This window comes from Drosophila bipectinata, chromosome 2R (assembly GCF_030179905.1).
Source record: "Drosophila bipectinata strain 14024-0381.07 chromosome 2R, DbipHiC1v2, whole genome shotgun sequence".
Lineage (NCBI taxonomy): Eukaryota > Metazoa > Arthropoda > Insecta > Diptera > Drosophilidae > Drosophila > Drosophila bipectinata.
In genome coordinates, this window is record NC_091737.1 from 9,675,814 (window position 1) to 9,693,383 (window position 17,570).

Consider the following 17,570-nt stretch of genomic DNA (forward strand, 5'->3'; position numbering starts at 1 on the left):
AATCTTCTACACTCGCAATTTTGGACTGGCACCGATTGCGCTTTCCTTTCCTTCCGCCGTTTCTTCACCTGGTCTGCTGCATGTGGCGGCGAACTTGAAATCATACTCATGGGTGTTCGGCTAGGGGGAGGATAGGGCGCCGGGGTCGCTAGGCGCATGTCTCGAAAATAGTCAAGGCCAAAAGAATCTGAATTAATTGATAATTTAAAGAAAACAAGGCTGAAACAAGACGAATCAGCTGGTAGGTTCTGCCATTAGCACTATATTATTCCGGGATTAGCCAGCACTGCCCTGCTATAGTTTACCAACACTGAAACACATTGCTGGATATTTAGGTATGGTTTTGTAATACGCTCGTTCTTCAATTAAATTTATCTTTAAACCGGCTTTTCAGAACAAGAATGTCTCGTAGTGCCCGCCCCCTCACGTCCGCCCGTGTTTTGCACAAGATCAAGGCGCTTACCACGCCGCAAAACACCGACTATGTGGTAAATCGCAATCCACGGAATCTGGAAAGGCTGCGGATTGCCTACAAACCAGGAGGCTACCACTTAGAGAAGCCCGGGCGTTCCTTCTGGCACACACTGGAAATAAACACCAGCGGTCGATATGTCAGTGCCGATGTAAAGCACTTTGAAAACGGAACTATTTTGAGCGCCAGCACCTCAGAGTGGGCCATTAAACAGCAGCTATACAAAACCAACGACACCGCCGCCTTTATAAACCTTGGGCGCGTGTTGGCGCATAGATGCCTGCAGTCGGGAATAACTGAAATGACCTGTAACGTGGAGGCGGTGCCCGGTAGCAAGCTCCAAAAGTTACTTCAAACCCTCCAGGACAACGGCGTTTCGTTTAAGGAGCCTGCTCGCCTGGAAAACACACAGCCCTGGGATGCCGAGCGGCACGAAAAGCCCTGGGCTGTTTCGGAACAATCTCTAAACACAACAGTGCCCCAGAAGTCGGAAAAATAGTAAACAACAGCCATTTAGTTATTTTCGTTTCGTTTAGAATAAACGTTGATTATTATGCTAATTACATCACATCGTATTCATTTATTCGTATTTGCCCTTGATGTCCTTCCAGAGTTTCTGCGGTTAAAAAGGAATATTTTAGCCAGGAGTTCTCTTACATAAGTGCGACTACTTACGCCTTTGTTGACGGACTCGAAGATCAAGTTCGAGCTGACGTCCACGGCGCGCTCGAAGAAGAAGGCCGACGCGATGATGGCCACGGCGTAGGTGGAGGTGCGTTTGAACAGGGTATTGTAAATAACCTTCATGTTTGCGAGATTTATTTACTAGTTTTCGTTTTTTCTCGGAAAAACTACTCCGTCTGGCACGACAATTTCACAAGTGTGGGGTAACGTCAGAAATGCTAGGGAAGTGTGACCTCATTTATCGATTAGAACAGCTGGCAAATTGTAATCGTATTTCCTCCACCTCTAATTGGTATGTTGATGGAGAAAAACAAACGATTTTGTGAAAATGCGAAAAACCACAAATATTTAACGTAAATGGACGTAGCTACCATAGAGCTGAGCGTGGAGGCGCTTATCGGATCTCTCCTGGCCCTTGGAGTCCTCTTCGCCTTTTGTCGCAGCTTGTTGGCCGAAGACTATGTTATCAGCGTGCTCTCTGGGAAAACACGTCACAGCTGGAAATCAATAAAAGTCATCGAGCAGGTGCGCGGACAGTCACTTGTTGCCAGCCTCCACATCACCCGCTGACGCCCATCCCTTTTTCAGGCCTCTGGCTTCTGCAATGTATGCGAAATCCTGCTTACCCCTTCCGCTGGACTCTTCTGCGATTGCTGCGGACTGTATACCCACTCGGCGCCGGCATGTCAACGGCGGGCGGATCGGGAGTACCGATGCAAGGACAAGTGGTTGCGTAATGCAACCTCGGTGCACCATTTGTGGGTGCACGGGAATCTACCAATGGGCGTTCACTGCTCTGATTGCGGCGAGGAGGTGGACCACCACGTCAGCACCGATCCAGGATTGTACGGCTGGCGTTGCGCTTGGTGTCAGCGATGTTACCACAACGACTGTCACTCCCGTGCCGACCTGAAGGGTGCCTGCGACTTTGGGGAATTCAAGGACATGATCTTCCCGCCCTACAGCTTTGTAGCTGCCCGCACCAGGGACTCTATGCGCCTTCATTTGGCCAGTATTACGCCGCCAGATATTGAGAACTGGGAGCCTCTGATAGTGATTGCCAACACCAAGTCTGGGAGTAGTACCGGCGCAAATGTTTTATCATTGCTGAGAGGATATCTGCATCCTCTTCAGGTGATGGAACTGGGGAGCCGAGGACCACAAGATGCTTTGCAGTGGGCTGCCAAGGCCAGCCCGCGACCATGTCGTATACTAGTGGCCGGCGGCGATGGAACCATCGGCTGGGTGTTAAATACCATCTACGCATTGAACATAAAGCCCCAGCCCTCGGTGGCCATCATGCCGTTGGGCACCGGCAACGATTTGTCGCGAGTGCTCGGTTGGGGAGCAGAGCCACCTTCTGTTCTTGACCCTCTTCAAATTCTGCGAAGTATTCGTCGCGCCCGCTCCGTCAATCTCGACCGGTTTGACCTGCAGATCGAAAAGCTCCACTATCGTCTGCCCATCCAAAGACATCCCATAAAAACAATTCATGTTTACAATTATTTTAGTGTGGGTGTCGACGCAGCTATTACCTACAACTTCCACAAGACGCGTGAATCTCGTTTCTATTTGCTCAGCAGTCGCGTTTTCAATAAAGTAATCAGAATCAATTGCCTTATATTCCAATAATAGTCCTAATCTCTGTTGCAGCTCCTATACTTCACCTTTGGATCGCAACAGGTTATGCAACCTGGCTGCGAACACATTGAGGAAAAGCTAACCCTTTACCTGGACAACAAGCCAGTCCAACTGCCGGCTCTGCAGGCCCTTGTGTTTCTTAATATTGATTCATGGGGAGCTGGATGCAAGCTGTGTACGCTGAGCAATTCCAACGGCGAACCACGCATTGTCAACTCCATCTCCGATGGCTTGATGGAAGTCTTTGGCATCGTCTCCTCGTTTCACATCGCCCAGCTGCAGTGCAATATAAGCAAACCAGTGCGAATCGGTCAAGCCAAGTCAATTAGGGTAAGTATATATCAATCCCCTTAGGACTATATCCTATAAACTGGATTCTTCAAAATTCTAGCTGCTTGTCAAAGAAACTGTTCCAATGCAGGCAGATGGAGAGCCTTGGATGCAGGGTCCGGCAGACATACGGCTCCAATCGCGTAGCCAGGCCCGCGTCCTCAAGCTGGACGCAACCAGTACTTAGTTAATCCAATCCCAATAACCCCTGATGTGCCAGTGATCGTAATCTCGCAAATGTACTTAACCCGGAACCTCAGTCTAACCCTAATCGAATTCGTTAAGCTAAAAAGCTATTGCATTTTAAAACGTCCCTTAGTAAAGAGAGCCAAAGCTAGTCTGAAAATACAATAAACCGTATATATCTGAATAAATTCCACTTTATTTTAGTTTCAGTAATATTTTGAAAAAATAATTAAATGTTCGACTGGTGTACATGCGATGCCCGCTGGGGGCAAGCAAAACATTTACATTTAGGTCAATATGGATCGAAAGGCGGGTAAACAACGAAAGCAGTGGACGCAGCAGCTACTGAAGCGCCTAGAGCATTGTCAGCTCCATGATGGCGTTAACTATGTCGTTGTTATTGTTCTTCAGTGCCTTTATAGCCTTGGCCCTCGTCGTGTTCGCCTGCGTGATGACTAGTTCAATGTCCTTCTCATCAACGCCAGTGTCGTCGACTTCTTCCTCATCCTCCTCCGCGATCGGAGCCACAGATGTGGTGGCACCAACGCTGTCGGCGGCACCAGCGGCTTCCGGAGCCTTGAACTTCTCAGCAGCGGCCACCTGGGCCTGCTGCGACAGATCCTCGATCTTGGCCTCGCCGAAGACGATGTAGGTGTCGCTGTGGGGGTTCTTGTAAACATCCGGGTTGTTGATCACGAACAGGATGTTCTTTGACTTGCGGATGGTCACGCGGTTAACGCCCTGGATCTGCTTCAGGCCGAGCTTAAGCATGATCTTCCTGGCCTTCTTTTCACCGCGCGACTGCTTGGCCTTGGAGACCAGGTCGATTGGCAGACCGGTGGCTCCACCACCCAGCTGTGTTGTGGCGGCAACGGCCTCCTCCAGACCGGGCATGTCGCCGTCAGAGTCACTGTCGCTGCCATCATCCTCAACGCGAACGTCCTCGGCCTTTGCCTCAGCGGAGGTGGAGGGAGCAGCCTCGTTCTTGATTTCAGTCAGTTCAGGCATCTTGATCTAAAAGAAAACAATACGATCAATAAATTGCATCATAACTCTTGGCAATTAAGGGCTAAAAAATCATATGGCGCCGGTTCAAGGTGCAGTGAAAAAACGCGGTTGGGGGTAATTCTATTGATTTTTTAAGCGAGGGTGGGCACATCGTCGCTTGAAAAATCAAACCACCGAGATCTAGTATGTTGGTTTTTTATGTTAACCGTGGGATTTTACCCGGTTTTTCACAATTTATCAAGATATTAAAGAGAACCACGTGGGGTGTACATACGTTTCTCAAACAGGAAAGAAAATGGCGGCTGCCAGTGAGGTCGGTGTGTAAGAATAAAGAAATACCGAAATGTGTTTAGCCAAGTTCATCACAAGTGTTGGAAAGAATCTATACAAAAGTGTTGTAAAACGTCAGTATTCCGTTAAATTTGAATTTGTATGTTATTGGGTTAACAATTCTTATACATAGTTGCACATAATTCTAATCCATGTGGTTAAAAAATAATAATTCAAATACTTACTGGAATCATTTTCTTAATAAAAATATATATTAGTAAGAATTTATTATAATAATGAAGGAAATTTTTCGTTTGAGTATTGAGGCTTGCGAGTTTATAATGAAGTAAATTGAAAAGCTACATTTCTGACATAAAATACAAATTACTAACTCCTAATCCTTTCAACTTTCAATTAAGTTAAGTTCGTTATCCTTTTAACTACCTCTGGTGGTTGGGAAAGTAATTAGCATAGTTTCCAATACAACTTTTTCCCAGGAATAACAATTCAAGGGTTTAGGACATTTTTGATGAGCGTTCATGCAAACGAGGGACCTGTTAATTACTGAATAAACCATGGGCATGCTTACCCACAAACGAGCATCGACAGAGAAATCGAAAACTGTAATTTGCTTCCAATATTCCAATTAAATTGTGTAAACAATTTGGCATAAGCCAGAAGTCCTTAATTACAGTGCGGGCAGGTGGTCAGGTGGGGAAATAAGGATACAGGCGGAAGGGGTAAAATGACACTATTACGGGACGGGCCAACCGTCGAAGCCAATTGAGTGGGGGCGTGTCGATTGTTGGGTAAACATCGGACAGCTCCTTGTGTGTTGCGGTTAAGGGAACACATGTTCTACTTCACATCCCGTCGACAGCCATGAAATTTTAATTTTCATTAGTCAAATGATATAATTTAGTTAGCAAAGACCACAGACGGGCGACTGCAGGCTGCTGTTGGGTACTTAGTTGCCGATACAACCAGAATCTCATTATACGTCTCGATAAAGCTTTAATTATTTTCGTTTTGTCCGCTGTGCGCATTCCTTTTGCCCAACTATGCGAGCAATTCGAAACAATTTGTCAGTAAATAATTTCGAATTGTTCTCTGTCTGCGGCAATCAAAAAAATCTAAAAAACGCGTTCGCTCAAACGAAGAGAGTGCAGATACAATTGTATCTGTATCTGTATCTTTTGACTTTTCAGCAGACTGGGGACTGGGCATTGGAGTGGAGCAGGAATGGGGCTGGGCAACAGTCCCGGGTGTCAACAGCACTCTGATTTATTTGAGCGCATTCAACGCTTCGTTGCATTTCGTTAATTTGCCCGTTTTCCGCTGCCAGAAGAGAATCAGCCCAGAAATATGCACTTATACCGAAACAGTCTATTGATATATTCACATCCCCACCCATCCTTGACAAAGTGCCAAAAAAAAAAAAACCAGCAACAGCAAAGGCCCGAGAAGCTTTCATCATAATCAGAAAACCAAAATTATCAACGAGCCGCATAATTATATTGTAATTTATGCAATTGTCGAATTGCCGAAAATGTTTGCAATGTTCGATGCTCGTAAAAGATTTGAAACGCCCGAACGTGACCAATGGCCAATATGGGCTCCAATCAATGGGAGCCAGGTTTGTTGTGGCCAAAATTTATCAATTAAGCCATACACATGCAAATTATTGCCACCTGCTGCGGCTATTGGGCCTCTTGGCATATGAATGATAATAAGTATTTTATAGTTATTCCATAGTTGTGTATTACTTTAGGTATTTCAGGTACTGCGGATGTTGGGTGTTAGATGTACTTACAGCGGATGTGATAAAATGAAAACTTTTTTGGGGAAAGTTAAGACAATATTAGTAGGTACTATGTAGGTTCTTCTAATCGTACCTACAACGTTTAAAGTTTTATTTTTTACTATTTTTACCATTTCAAACTCATAATTGAAAAAGAAACCCTAGTTCCGAAGGTTTTAGTTTATTTATATCTGTTTAAATAATTTAATCAAATTCGAACATAGTTTCATTAATAATGCATATTCTAAAAGTGCTCTAGAACTCAAAAATTGTAGATTAATTTAAATATTTCATAAAGAATATTATTACCGAAAGAAAAGTCTATGTATATAATTATAATGAAAAATATCCACAAAAAACCTGGAAAATAAATACCTGGCAAGCAACTGTATATTTTACTAAAACTATTTCCAAATTTAATATGTATTACTTCATTGTTAATGCAAATAAATTATACCTTAAAAGAAAGTTTAAATGGGAGGCAACCACTTAGAGATGTATTAACTAATTCGCAGGCACAAAATGGGAAACACTCGAGTGTCTGCTAATGATGCCCGACAGTCACACCCACTGGCAACTGATGTTTGAATTTAAATTGGTCACTAATATGCCTCGCGAGAACCCCATCTATTTGCCCTGGAGCCATTTTGATCCCCACCAGACCCTCGTCCCATCGAGGGGGAAGCTAACGATGACGGCGCATTAATGGCAGGGCGTTCTGTTTTCTGCAGTCCGGCGATGTCTGATTACCGAGCGATTCGAGCAGAACGCAATTACGGAAAGCGGGAAAGTGGTGTTGTGGAGTCTAGTGGTGGGGCAGCTCCACTGCAGGCAGGAAACTGGTTCGCTGTCTAAGCCACCCGACAATTAGTCGACCAGCCAATGGCGTGGCTCTGATAGAAAGAGATACCGAATGCTTGGCATGCGCCATATTGAAAATGGGGCGGAGCTCGTGGCTATGGGACTCTGGGTCTGTGACTCTTTGGTGGTGGCTCATCCGCCTTGGGTGCTGCCTGGGACGCGTACGTGATGTCTGCTGCAGTTCGACAGTTGCTCGCCGATCTCTGAACGGTTCACTGCGTCGTGTCTGAATCGAATACTCGCCACAATAAAAAAGAAACCAAGAAGAACCAACTGAAAAGTGTGTTTTGTGGTTATTGTTTGGAGTGTCTTTGGAGCGGGCAAAATGGAACGACCTTCCCTGCTGCAAACCGGTGAGCAAGGAGGATTTGATTCCACAGCCACCAAGCTAGTCAGCAAGCCCTTTCCCAAGCCCTTCTCCATCGAAAGCCTGATTGCCAGCCAAACACCTGCCAACACTTCGCCGCCGTCGCCTCCGGAGCAGGAGCATGAAGCGGAACAGGATCAGGAGATGAGTGCCCGAGCCATGGTGGCCAGTTCGGCTCTGGGACTTACCCAGTTCCCGCTCTACAATCCCTGGCTGCACGGCTACTTCGCCCAGAACCACGAAAGATTGACGCATTTAATCGCCAGCGGCGGCGGTGGCGGCTGTTACCTGCCCTCCAACCCAGTAAGCCATCCTGGCGCCCCGCACCAGCCACAACAGCCGCCGCCTCCACCACCACATGCCTTGGACAAGCAGCCGCCACCACTGCCCCATCCCTTGGATACCAGATTCCTGCCCTTTAATCCATCTGCTCCGACGGATCTAAGCTACCGACGATTGGCCGAGCTCATGAACCAGGACTACGTCCATAGCCTGAGTGTCCATGCCCGGTTGCAGCATATGGCCGCCGCCGGAAGGCTTCATGAGGATCAATCAAATCCCAGCTTTGTCCAGCTTCAGGAACCGTCGCATATTCAGGCCCAATCCTCGCCAGCAAAGTCCGGCAGTCGAAGTCCGGTCGAGCCAACCCTGGATGTTGGGGTAGACGAAGATTTTGAGTGCAGCGGGGATTCCTGCAGTGACATTAGCCTGACCATGTCCCCGAGGAACTACAACGGGGAGTTGGAAAAGAGCCGCAATGGAGGTGAGTACCATTTATCCTTATAAGTCGATGTTATCCTTGCATATTAGAGTTGGAGTTGTATTGGAGTTTAGAGCCATATTGGCACTACATGTTTTATTCTAGTAAACAGCCAAATGTACCCTGTCTTTTGGGATAAACTTCTTCAAAAACCTGACACCAAAGGCTCTCAGCTTTGGAGATTATCCCTTAACCCCTATATAGCTCCTGTCCATTCAGGACTCACTTTATAAAGTGTTGTTGTCACGGTAATTAAAATTGAGCCTGCCACGTCATAATCAAAATTAGCATAGAATGCATTAAGACCCAATGTTTGATGTCAATCAAAGCTGTGAAAAGTTTTCACAACTCCGGACGTCTGACTCCCGTACGGGTCCGGACTCGACCACAATGGAATCCGGGAGAATGGAGTGCTGACGTTTTGACAAACGTTATGATTTAGTCTGGTCATTGGAATGGAATGGAAATGTACTACTCTCTTTGTCATCATAATCATCCGTGGCCCCCTGCTGCTCCGTAAAGTGTCTGAAAAGAGAGCTAACCGTGGCATAATCAATTTGCCTGGAGGGCTGTAAAAAGCGCAACAAATTTTCCCCACTAATATATTCATAACTTCAAGTTGAGTGGGTGGACGGGGGGTGGAGTGACGGAAAGAGTGGGTGATGGGTTAAGGGTGGTGGTGTGCTGGCGGGGATGCTGAAATAAATCAGTGACAGCGGTCGCTTTTGAAGCGTGTAAGTGTTAAGAAACCGCTTAACCAAATACTCAAAATTAACAGACCCTGGAGGGGGGTTAACTTTTCAATTTGTATTTTTTGGATGACACCCCCAGTGGTCCTCATCTGTCCCCGTCCAAATGGGGCATTTAACATTCACGCTCAACTTGTGTCCACCCAAAACAAGCAGATCAAGTTTCGAGCACTCCTGATGACTCTGCCCCAGCCTTCAGACACATGTATCCAGTTATAAATAAATATGTTTGCCACAAGTTATGACACAGGCCATTTGCGCCAGAAGTCCAAACTCGTTAGGGCCCCATTAATGGGCATCATGGAGGAAGCGGCTCGATGGCCCGAGGAGAATCAGTCAGGATGTGGGCCGGACAGCGGCATCTTATTGTTCATATTTTATTTAGTTGTGTCACCAAAGTGAGTGGATTAAACTACCCATAAGAACTGGGGATTGTTAAGAAATATTAAGGATATTAAGAGTGTGTCTCATATAAATAGTGTTTAATGGAGGAAATTAACATGGTTTATGTGGAGTAATTTCTTTCATAACATCTCTATGACTCTTCACACTATTATAACCTTTACTATCCTTCAGCTTACACAAATTCAGACAGCGAGGACTGCAGTGATGATGAAGGAGCTCATTCTCGCCACGAAGCCTCCGGAATGGGTGGCAAGGACTCCCAGGGTAATGGTAGTAGTTCCAGCTCCAAATCCCGCCGCCGGCGAACCGCTTTTACCTCGGAGCAGTTGCTGGAACTGGAGCGCGAGTTCCATGCCAAAAAGTATCTTAGTCTCACAGAGCGCAGTCAAATAGCCACAAGTCTGAAATTAAGTGAAGTTCAGGTGAGTTATAAGGATAAAATAATACAAATATAAAATATGTAGCTAAGATCAGATTTAATGTTTATCTTTTAGGTAAAAATATGGTTCCAAAATCGTCGCGCGAAGTGGAAACGCGTCAAGGCAGGACTCACATCGCACGGCTTGGGTCGAAATGGAAGTAGCAGTGGCACCAAGATCGTAGTGCCCATCCCAGTCCATGTGAATCGGTTTGCTGTCCGATCCCAACACCAGCAGATGGAAAAGATGTGCCTCAGTGGTCCCAAGCCGGATCTGCGCAAGAAGCTATCGACGGAGGCGATCGGAGGATTCGAGAAGTTTAGTGGTTCCGTTGCAGCAGCACCACCCGTACCCGGAGGTGTGGGTCTGGGTGTCGGGTTGGGTGTGGGTGTGGGCGTGCCTCCACCCCTCGCTCTAGCCAGGAGCATCTATTGACGGAGTTTTGTTTGAAATTTGTGGGAGTGTATATATTCAAAAAAGAAGTTCAGCTGCAAACCAAGTTTTTCTTTTTGTAAATAAATGAACAAAAAATGCATACAATATGTAGTTTATTTTTATAGAATTCTTATGGTTTTCTCAAAACAAAGATTGGAAGAACAAATGTTTGTAGACAAAAATGTTCATGCCCCAAATCTTATTTTACTTTTTCTCAACCACATGAAAGGACATAAATCCTGCCGGTCCACAAACCCGCCCATCCAGGAGCCTAAAGGTACTCAAGGGACCCAGAGCACAAATCTTGCCTCAATGTCAATTGGGACAATTAAACTGCCAATTTGTGCGATTAAGCACGGCCAAAAGTGGCCGTCTGGAGTGTCGAAAATCGAGAGTTTGCCGCTTCGATTTCACTGTGACTAATTTTTGTAATTTAACGCACCAAATTGCCACGAAATGAGGTCCTTACCGATCCTGCAAGAGACAGTCGGTAAGCCAGAGAGGGAGAGTGCGACCCCGATGGCAAACAATCACTCCAGGTGTCTCACGTGTCACGCCTCTTGGGCCAGTCAGCAGGATCCTGGGATCCTGAATCCCGGGTACTCTTCCCCTATGACATATTAGCATCAGAATCGCTCCCACCCTTTGTGTGAGTTTTTAATTGCATTAGCAACTTATTGGCTACTGCCTCCGTTTGCCTCGACAATTGACTTTTGTTTGCCGAGCAACTCCTAATTGTTCCTGGCTAAAGAATCCGGTGGTAAGGGAGAAATCCACCCCAGGGAATGGAACTGGCCTCGGTGCGATGCCACCCTTGTGTATCGTTCACGGCTTTATGTTTGGGACACGCCTCCAAGCATGGGTTTTTATTATTGTAACACTTTGCAGGCAATTTGCTGCCGGCTGCGGGATTGCTCTTTTCAGAATCGGAAGCTGCAAGTCGGTGGATAGCAGGGAGTTCACATTGCGGCAAATGAACAAAGTAAGGCAGGAACATAGAGTTCGGCTTGGTTAGTCCAAAGAATGACCTGCAAATGAAAAAGGTATATGACCAAATCCTCCTCCGAATGGTTTTTTAAAAATGTACCTTTATTTCGAAAAACCTCGATCAAAATTTCAAGTTGTAGCGCACTGACACTTCGTAGTTGCCTACCCTACAGCATCAGATCGCTCCTTCAATCTGTGTATTTTTTATTGCATGATTTTGTTGTACATTATATCGCCATTAATTACGTGCGGATTTGTGTCGGACGGAGTAGTTAAGCAACCGTAATGTGGCACGTTAAAAATCACTTTAAAATCATTAAAAAATGAACGGAAGCCAGTTACCATTGGCGAAATCCGCGAAGAGGGTCGGTAGATTCAAATCCGGATCCTGTTAGCAGCCAAAGGGGGTCATAGTTGAATGCAGGGACACTACCCGGAGTAGCAACCATAAATCAAGCCAGAAATGCGCGCTGTCATAATTTGTCATAAGGCCGGGACACGCCCACTGCGAGAATGGTTCCCTCACAGACTTTAAAGGGGAAACACATGGACCGGAGAGTACTCCGGGCTTCGCTGTACGATTTTGCGGCAAGTTTGTTGCCACGGCTAAAAGTGGACCTTCAAAGGCACCGAGGACGACTCATTACAGTGCACTTGTCAATGGCCAATGACAGCGCGGAATATATCTTCATGAATTAACTGCCCATGAATTGACTGCCCCTCATGGACAATCAGCGGCAATCAGCGATGTAAACGGCTTGTTAGCCGAGGGGGCAATCCGGAGGAGGGACACCCGGGGGAAGAGACACATTGCCATGCAATCTGTCAGTCAGTCCCCCTCCCTCTCAGAGGGACTATTGGGCACCCAAAGCTGCTCCGTCCGCCTGGCTCCATCGGTTGAAAATTCCTCTGAAAAGAAAAAAAACTCAAAACCAAAATGCACTCACGCACCTGAATCCCTAATAAGCCAGAGCGGCCCACGATGACGATCCGTCAGCGTGGACAGGCGGCAGCTACCGGCGGCACTGCATTTGGATATGGACATTTGGGAAAGGGGCGCCCCAACGGGGTACCAGGTGGGCATATAAGTAAGTGGTTTGTATTAGAGAGCTTCATGATAAGAGATTTTCAAAATCTATAGTACCACTTTCAGTGAGATATGGATATGGATTTAAAGAGGAAATATAAGGACATAAACAATTATATTACCCTATCAACTTATTCTAGGGTATTACTTGTTTCGATTTATTTGCCTTCATTGACTCCACCAGCTTACCTTTTCATTTTGTTTGAGTGAATTAATTAATTACAATTTTATGATTTTATTAATTTCCAAAAACCGAAGAAATAAGGCATGCAAGTGGCAGCCCGTTCTGACTGTCGCCCCCAGACCCAGTCCCTGTCATCCGCCCCTTCTGGTCTCAGAGCTTCCTCTCCATTCACCAGTGTCGCCGTCGCCGTCCGGCGATGTCCACTGACCATCGTCCGTCCGTATTCCAATTCCCATGGCTTATGGGCACGTACCGGTGAGCTCGTAATAATAATGAATGTAAATTGCCGCAATGAACGATTTAATGTCTTAATTCTTTATTTATACTGCATTTTCGTATATGTCGCTACAGCCACGCCCCCAACTGCCTCTGCCTCCCCCCCGGCTTATATTTTGGGGGCGGTAGGCGGTCAAACAAAACGATGGAAAACGATTATTACTCTATGCACCGAAATCAACAAAAGTGCCGACCACATGAATAATGCAATAAAGATGAAATAGAATAATGCGTTTGGAAAATATTATGAAAATGCATTTTTGAATTGATCAATTTTCAAAGACTTTTCGCGGCTGCGGCTTCTTGACTTGACCACTTTCTGGTCACGAAGGAAGCCGTTTGTCAAAATGTGTCCAACGGCTTCGTGCCAGCTAATTAAATAGAAATATATTACAATTATACCCCACCCCTCTTGGTTATATGCTAAACGATTCGGGGAAGAAAATATTAGAAGCGGGTGTCCAAGTGTCTGGGATTTGTCAGAGATTGTCGGCACCTCTGAAGGTTCTATCGTGGGTTGTGATTTCTACAGAAGTGGGTGGAGGGCTTCAGGATTGCATAAATTGAATCGAAAGGGCTTTGAGAAAGGAGGAAGTCTTGTAGAGGATCTCAGATTCTGAGGTTCACTCCTCATTTATTGAGAAGTGAGTTACCAGAAGACTTGAATGGATTTTTATCTTAAATTTCTTTATTTTCTTTATAAAAAAGCCTTTTAAAACAACTTTTTCGGTTAATGTATAATACGATTTTTTAATCTTTTCGAAGGATATGCTATTTCCTCTATTCTTTGCATAATTTGGCAATATATTCCCTCATTAATCTAGGGTCCTAGCTCCGAATACCCACGATCACATCCGCTGTGGGCCATGAAAACCACAACGATCTGATATCCCTGATCCCAAAGAATTGGAAACCCCATAAACCATAATAAACCAAATTGTGGCGTGTGCACGTATTCCCAGTCCAGAACTCAAGATTCTGGGTGGCCCGACTAGAGATCGTTTAGAATGAGTTACGAGGCCAGCAGGAGAATTTCAGCAGGCCTACGTGTCCTCTACAGGGACACGTTTACTCTCCAGCCACTGTCAGGATACACGTGCAGGTAATTGATAAAAACTAGAAATAGGATCAGATAAAATCTGAGCTGCTGGTTTTTTTGGGTAATTGATATTCTTGTCCATCGACAGACACAATGTTAGCCGGGGGACGGAATGGACTCCCGCAGAGTCACTACGATACATATAGCAATCTGACCCGTAAAAAACGGCGGACGCAATTTATGCCACAGCATCCGGATAGGTTACACCCACTTGCCACTTACCCCGCGTCGAGTACTGTCATGAGTTGGCAAAATAAAACCGCAAATCGAATGAGAGAAGAACAATAAAAAAAATCAGAAAAAACGAAGATGTTTTTCGTAAAAAGAGCAAATCATCATCATATGGACGCGACGCTGGGGAGCTTTCCCTCTGGCCACGCCTCCAAAAGGGAGACAGAGACCCGTGTCAGTCTGTCTGGACTCGCTCCAGTTCCGCCCCGCCCACCGACTTCCGGCCTGCAAAGTGCGGAGTCTGGGTTTTTTGTGGCCATAATTCCAGCGCTTGCCACCCGCCTTATGTGCCAAAAACTGGAGGATTGGGTGTGTGGGTGGCTCCTGTCCATAATTACAAACCACCCACAGAGCCCAGGCGCTGGCCCTTGGCCGTAAGCGTAAAAAACCAACCAAAATGTGATGACGTAGTTAGAGTGTTTCGAGCCACCGAGTGAATTGTTTGGCAACGCCCCCAGCTCAGCAGGCGGTCAAATTTTGTGGTAATCATCGACGCACCATGATATCGTCATCCGGATCCCTGGCTAAGTGCTGGCAGCAATCTGTAGTTTTGGGCAGCAGCCAACCAATAAACATAAAAAACTAATTTAATAGAGCGTCTATGTGTGAATGTTTCGAAGTTTCATGGAAAAGGAAATAAATAGAAACGGTTTAGTTTATTTGAGGTAAAGAATACTGTTTTTAATTCAGCATAAGGGGCTTTAACTTGAACTATAGATAATATAATGTAGAGAGAAATTAGCTGAATCAAAAAGAGATTCTAAACTAAGGTTTGTTTTTAAATCAGTTCGATTATGACTCTGCAGTGATGAGTATCAAAGAAGTTCACTGGAAGCTAATCTCTAAAGAATCTAAAGAACACAAAGCTTTACTACACATTTATGCCTTTTAAACTAATCCTAAATATAGCCTCTAACATGCACTTAATAAACTAGAAAATAGCCCTTTTCTAGGGCCTACAACTAGATTTGACTATGCTTGTTTGCTGAAATGGCCAGTACATATATAAAAAGGTTCTCACAACTTATCACAACATTCCAGAAGAGATTATTAGAGCCCTAGAGGCGCTGCACACAACGTCTTACAAACTTGGCTTTGTGCTGGCACATAAACCTAAAAAGACCAACTACCAACAGAAGGCTAACTCCATAGCCCACAATCAGGACCGCTCGTTTTCGTCGTCTCCACCTCTGGTAGTCCCGCCAAGATGCATAACGATTGCGGAACTGGAGCGGCAGTTCAAACTTGCTGCGACGCGGAAAGAAGGATAGATAAAAATCCTCTAGCAGGTGCCGGACAAGTTCATTATCCTCGTTTCTGTTTGCGTCCAGATTATCGTTAATGCAGTTGAATTTACGAGGATTCCGGCGCAAGCGATCCAGGGACTCTACCACCTCTGTTAGGTTGGATGTGAGCATCATAAAGTTACTGTGTGAAGTGCGCTTTGGGTTGACATGAAAGCGATACTTGGGGCGCACTGCAAAGTTGGCGGCTAAAGCTTCAGCTAGCAACGAGCATCGGACTACTAAATCCCTGGTGATGGTTGGCTGAAATCAATATTCTCCATAAAATCTTGATTTCTAATGGAATCTTTATATATTACCAAATTGGAATCCTCGTATCTCTCATAAACCAGAGTGGAGTGCTCAACAGTCTCTATTTTTATGTCCAATCCCAGGTTCCTGGTACAATTTTGGATGACTTCCTCAAAGTAACGCATGGCTGACCAGTCCAACGGCGGCGGATAGATACGCGTGAGAAAAGTGCGCACCTCCCGATCCGACCAGGTTCCCGAGCCATCTGTGTCAAACTCATCAAAGATTTCCTCCACTCCCAGCACCTGAGTTTCGCTCATGAGGAATGAGTAATAGGCAAATGCATACTGCAGATCTGTGGATGCCCGGAAGCGCTGAAAGGCCGTCTCGATAACCTGTTTACTAAAACGCTGCTGCATGTCTTCCACAATATCCCTGTCAATAAGAAATCCCACGTGAGCTAGAACATGACGTGCCTTAAAACCGTACGCTCGATTTAGCAGCATATTTGTGGCAATCAGGGAATGGGAGTAGATGTCCGTAGACGATTTAAAGTCCTCCTTATGCAGCACATTTCTAATGGTCGTGGGTGGACCTATGCTGCTTACTTCAAGATCGGGATTCAAGGACATGAGCTTGTCTTTATTGAAGCGCTCGACAATGCGACGAAGCTCAGTGAGCGTAGACACATTGCGGTGGCGCATAACTTCTTTAAAGTTAGCAGAGCTTTTCTTGAACAGCTTCTGCAGACCCATGTGCGGAAACCGATGTAATGCTCCAATGGGCTGAGTTTCGTGTGGCTCATGATTTGGTGGAACGACGTGCACGGCATCTGCGGGACCAGTTTCGCTGCAATCGCCTCCATCAAACTGGCAGGCATCAATATTGCAGTGTCGGTCACAGGCCCCATCGCCTATGTAAGTCCACGGGCAGTCCAAGGCGCAATCGGGCACCATCCAAGCCTGGTAAACACGCACGCCCTCCGCTTCCGTGTACAAATCTTCGGGGTACAACTGAGCTCCCAAGAATATATCGTCGTTCAGATACAAAAACCTTTTCGACAGCTTTGGTATACGATGCAAGAACGTCTCGATTGCGGAGCTGGAAAATGTTGGAAGCTGGGCGGGATCGGGTGCAAGCACTTCATGTGGCACCACCGTAACTTTCTCGTAACTGAGATCCAGCCAGTTTGGAATCTGGCCATTCGTGACTATATAGACATGGCGAATCCAATTGGCGTGCTTCTCCAGGGAGCGCAGGGAATACCTCAGCTCGTTTTTGTCATCAAATCGCGAGGGGTCGTAGTTGGGATCGAAGCGTAGGATGGCCTCTATGAAGTTGGGATCCGATCCATTCACCCAAGTGTAAACTGCATCGATAGGGCTGCACGAGCTACGAGACTCGCCGGTTGCAGCATTTTCTGACGAGGATGCCCAACTACCGATTAGCCAAACCATTAGGCACAATCCTCCGAGCACTGGCATGCAAAAATTAAGAAAATCATAAATTTGACATTATCGGTTTTTGCATAATCTTACCCAAGAGTATTTGCAGCTTTCGCCGAGACTGCATCTTCAGCTGCTCGAATGCCCGCCGCATCTTGCGCGGCCAGCGGCGGCGCAGACGCATCTTCATATAGGAAAATCAGTCATATTCATTGATAATTTGCGGAATGGAAAATCATAACAAAAAGTTTGTTGTTGTTTATCTATCAGCTGGCAGGCAACCCTATTCCTCTATCGATAACCGCTAGTGATGGGCTTTTCTCGGCTTACCAGCCCTG

At 45.9% G+C, this 17,570-nt stretch overlaps 6 protein-coding genes across 7 annotated transcripts; 3 read left to right on the forward strand and 3 right to left on the reverse strand.

The window, feature by feature from the left end:
* Positions 1-240: 240 nt before the first annotated feature.
* On the forward strand, positions 241-1,035 carry mRpL18 (mitochondrial ribosomal protein L18). Its single transcript, XM_017252570.3, has 2 exons — positions 241-335; positions 395-1,035. The coding sequence occupies exon 2, from the start codon at positions 402-404 to the stop codon at positions 969-971; it is 570 nt and encodes a 189-aa protein (XP_017108059.2). The 5' UTR covers positions 241-335; positions 395-401; the 3' UTR covers positions 972-1,035.
* Positions 985-1,368, reverse strand: ox (ubiquinol-cytochrome C reductase complex subunit oxen). Its single transcript, XM_017252571.3, has 2 exons — positions 1,148-1,368; positions 985-1,088 (listed from the first exon to the last, which is right to left on the reverse strand). The coding sequence occupies exons 1-2, from the start codon at positions 1,277-1,279 to the stop codon at positions 1,053-1,055; spliced, it is 168 nt and encodes a 55-aa protein (XP_017108060.1). The 5' UTR covers positions 1,280-1,368; the 3' UTR covers positions 985-1,052.
* A 27-nt stretch (positions 1,369-1,395) lies between these two features.
* Dgkepsilon (diacylglycerol kinase epsilon) lies at positions 1,396-3,501 on the forward strand. The gene is made up of 4 exons (XM_017252561.3): positions 1,396-1,681; positions 1,745-2,755; positions 2,810-3,127; positions 3,189-3,501. The coding sequence occupies exons 1-4, from the start codon at positions 1,514-1,516 to the stop codon at positions 3,312-3,314; spliced, it is 1,623 nt and encodes a 540-aa protein (XP_017108050.2). The 5' UTR covers positions 1,396-1,513; the 3' UTR covers positions 3,315-3,501.
* Positions 3,490-4,964, reverse strand: Nacalpha (nascent polypeptide associated complex protein alpha subunit). Of its 2 annotated transcripts, none has more exons than XM_070278950.1 (2): positions 4,837-4,964; positions 3,490-4,327 (listed from the first exon to the last, which is right to left on the reverse strand). In XM_070278950.1, the coding sequence occupies exons 1-2, from the start codon at positions 4,843-4,845 to the stop codon at positions 3,668-3,670; spliced, it is 669 nt and encodes a 222-aa protein (XP_070135051.1). In that variant the 5' UTR covers positions 4,846-4,964; the 3' UTR covers positions 3,490-3,667. The 2 variants fall into 2 exon arrangements, with proteins under 2 accessions (XP_070135051.1, XP_017108057.1); XM_017252568.3 differs by lacking the exon at positions 4,837-4,964 and adding an exon at positions 4,596-4,712.
* A 2,447-nt stretch (positions 4,965-7,411) lies between these two features.
* unpg (homeobox protein unplugged) lies at positions 7,412-10,473 on the forward strand. The gene is made up of 3 exons (XM_017252453.3): positions 7,412-8,383; positions 9,706-9,956; positions 10,029-10,473. Exons 1-3 carry the CDS (start codon positions 7,579-7,581, stop codon positions 10,386-10,388), a joined length of 1,416 nt encoding a protein of 471 aa, XP_017107942.2. The 5' UTR covers positions 7,412-7,578; the 3' UTR covers positions 10,389-10,473.
* Positions 10,474-14,899: 4,426 nt separating this feature from the next.
* Positions 14,900-17,544, reverse strand: Gnptab (N-acetylglucosamine-1-phosphate transferase subunits alpha and beta). The gene is made up of 3 exons (XM_017252423.3): positions 17,326-17,544; positions 15,856-17,264; positions 14,900-15,799 (listed from the first exon to the last, which is right to left on the reverse strand). Exons 1-3 carry the CDS (start codon positions 17,420-17,422, stop codon positions 15,311-15,313), a joined length of 1,995 nt encoding a protein of 664 aa, XP_017107912.2. The 5' UTR covers positions 17,423-17,544; the 3' UTR covers positions 14,900-15,310.
* Positions 17,545-17,570: the final 26 nt, after the last annotated feature.

Bases quoted from the DNA above. Each gene is read 5' to 3' on its own strand.
- unpg (XM_017252453.3), top strand. From the start codon at position 7,579: ATGGAACGACCTTCCCTGCTGCAAACCGGTGAGCAAGGAGGATTTGAT. The intron at 8,384-9,705 runs GTGAGTACCATT...ACTATCCTTCAG, and splicing joins GGAAAAGAGCCGCAATGGAG to CTTACACAAATTCAGACAGC. The intron at 9,957-10,028 runs GTGAGTTATAAG...TTTATCTTTTAG, and splicing joins TGAAATTAAGTGAAGTTCAG to GTAAAAATATGGTTCCAAAA.
- Gnptab (XM_017252423.3), bottom strand. From the start codon at position 17,422: ATGAAGATGCGTCTGCGCCGCCGCTGGCCGCGCAAGATGCGGCGGGCA. The intron at 17,265-17,325 runs GTAAGATTATGC...TTTGCATGCCAG, and splicing joins AAAGCTGCAAATACTCTTGG to TGCTCGGAGGATTGTGCCTA. The intron at 15,800-15,855 runs GTAATATATAAA...TATTGATTTCAG, and splicing joins GATACGAGGATTCCAATTTG to CCAACCATCACCAGGGATTT.
- mRpL18 (XM_017252570.3), top strand. From the start codon at position 402: ATGTCTCGTAGTGCCCGCCCCCTCACGTCCGCCCGTGTTTTGCACAAG.
- ox (XM_017252571.3), bottom strand. From the start codon at position 1,279: ATGAAGGTTATTTACAATACCCTGTTCAAACGCACCTCCACCTACGCC. The intron at 1,089-1,147 runs GTAAGTAGTCGC...TTTTAACCGCAG, and splicing joins TCGAGTCCGTCAACAAAGGC to AAACTCTGGAAGGACATCAA.
- Dgkepsilon (XM_017252561.3), top strand. From the start codon at position 1,514: ATGGACGTAGCTACCATAGAGCTGAGCGTGGAGGCGCTTATCGGATCT. The intron at 1,682-1,744 runs GTGCGCGGACAG...TCCCTTTTTCAG, and splicing joins CAATAAAAGTCATCGAGCAG to GCCTCTGGCTTCTGCAATGT. The intron at 3,128-3,188 runs GTAAGTATATAT...TCAAAATTCTAG, and splicing joins GTCAAGCCAAGTCAATTAGG to CTGCTTGTCAAAGAAACTGT.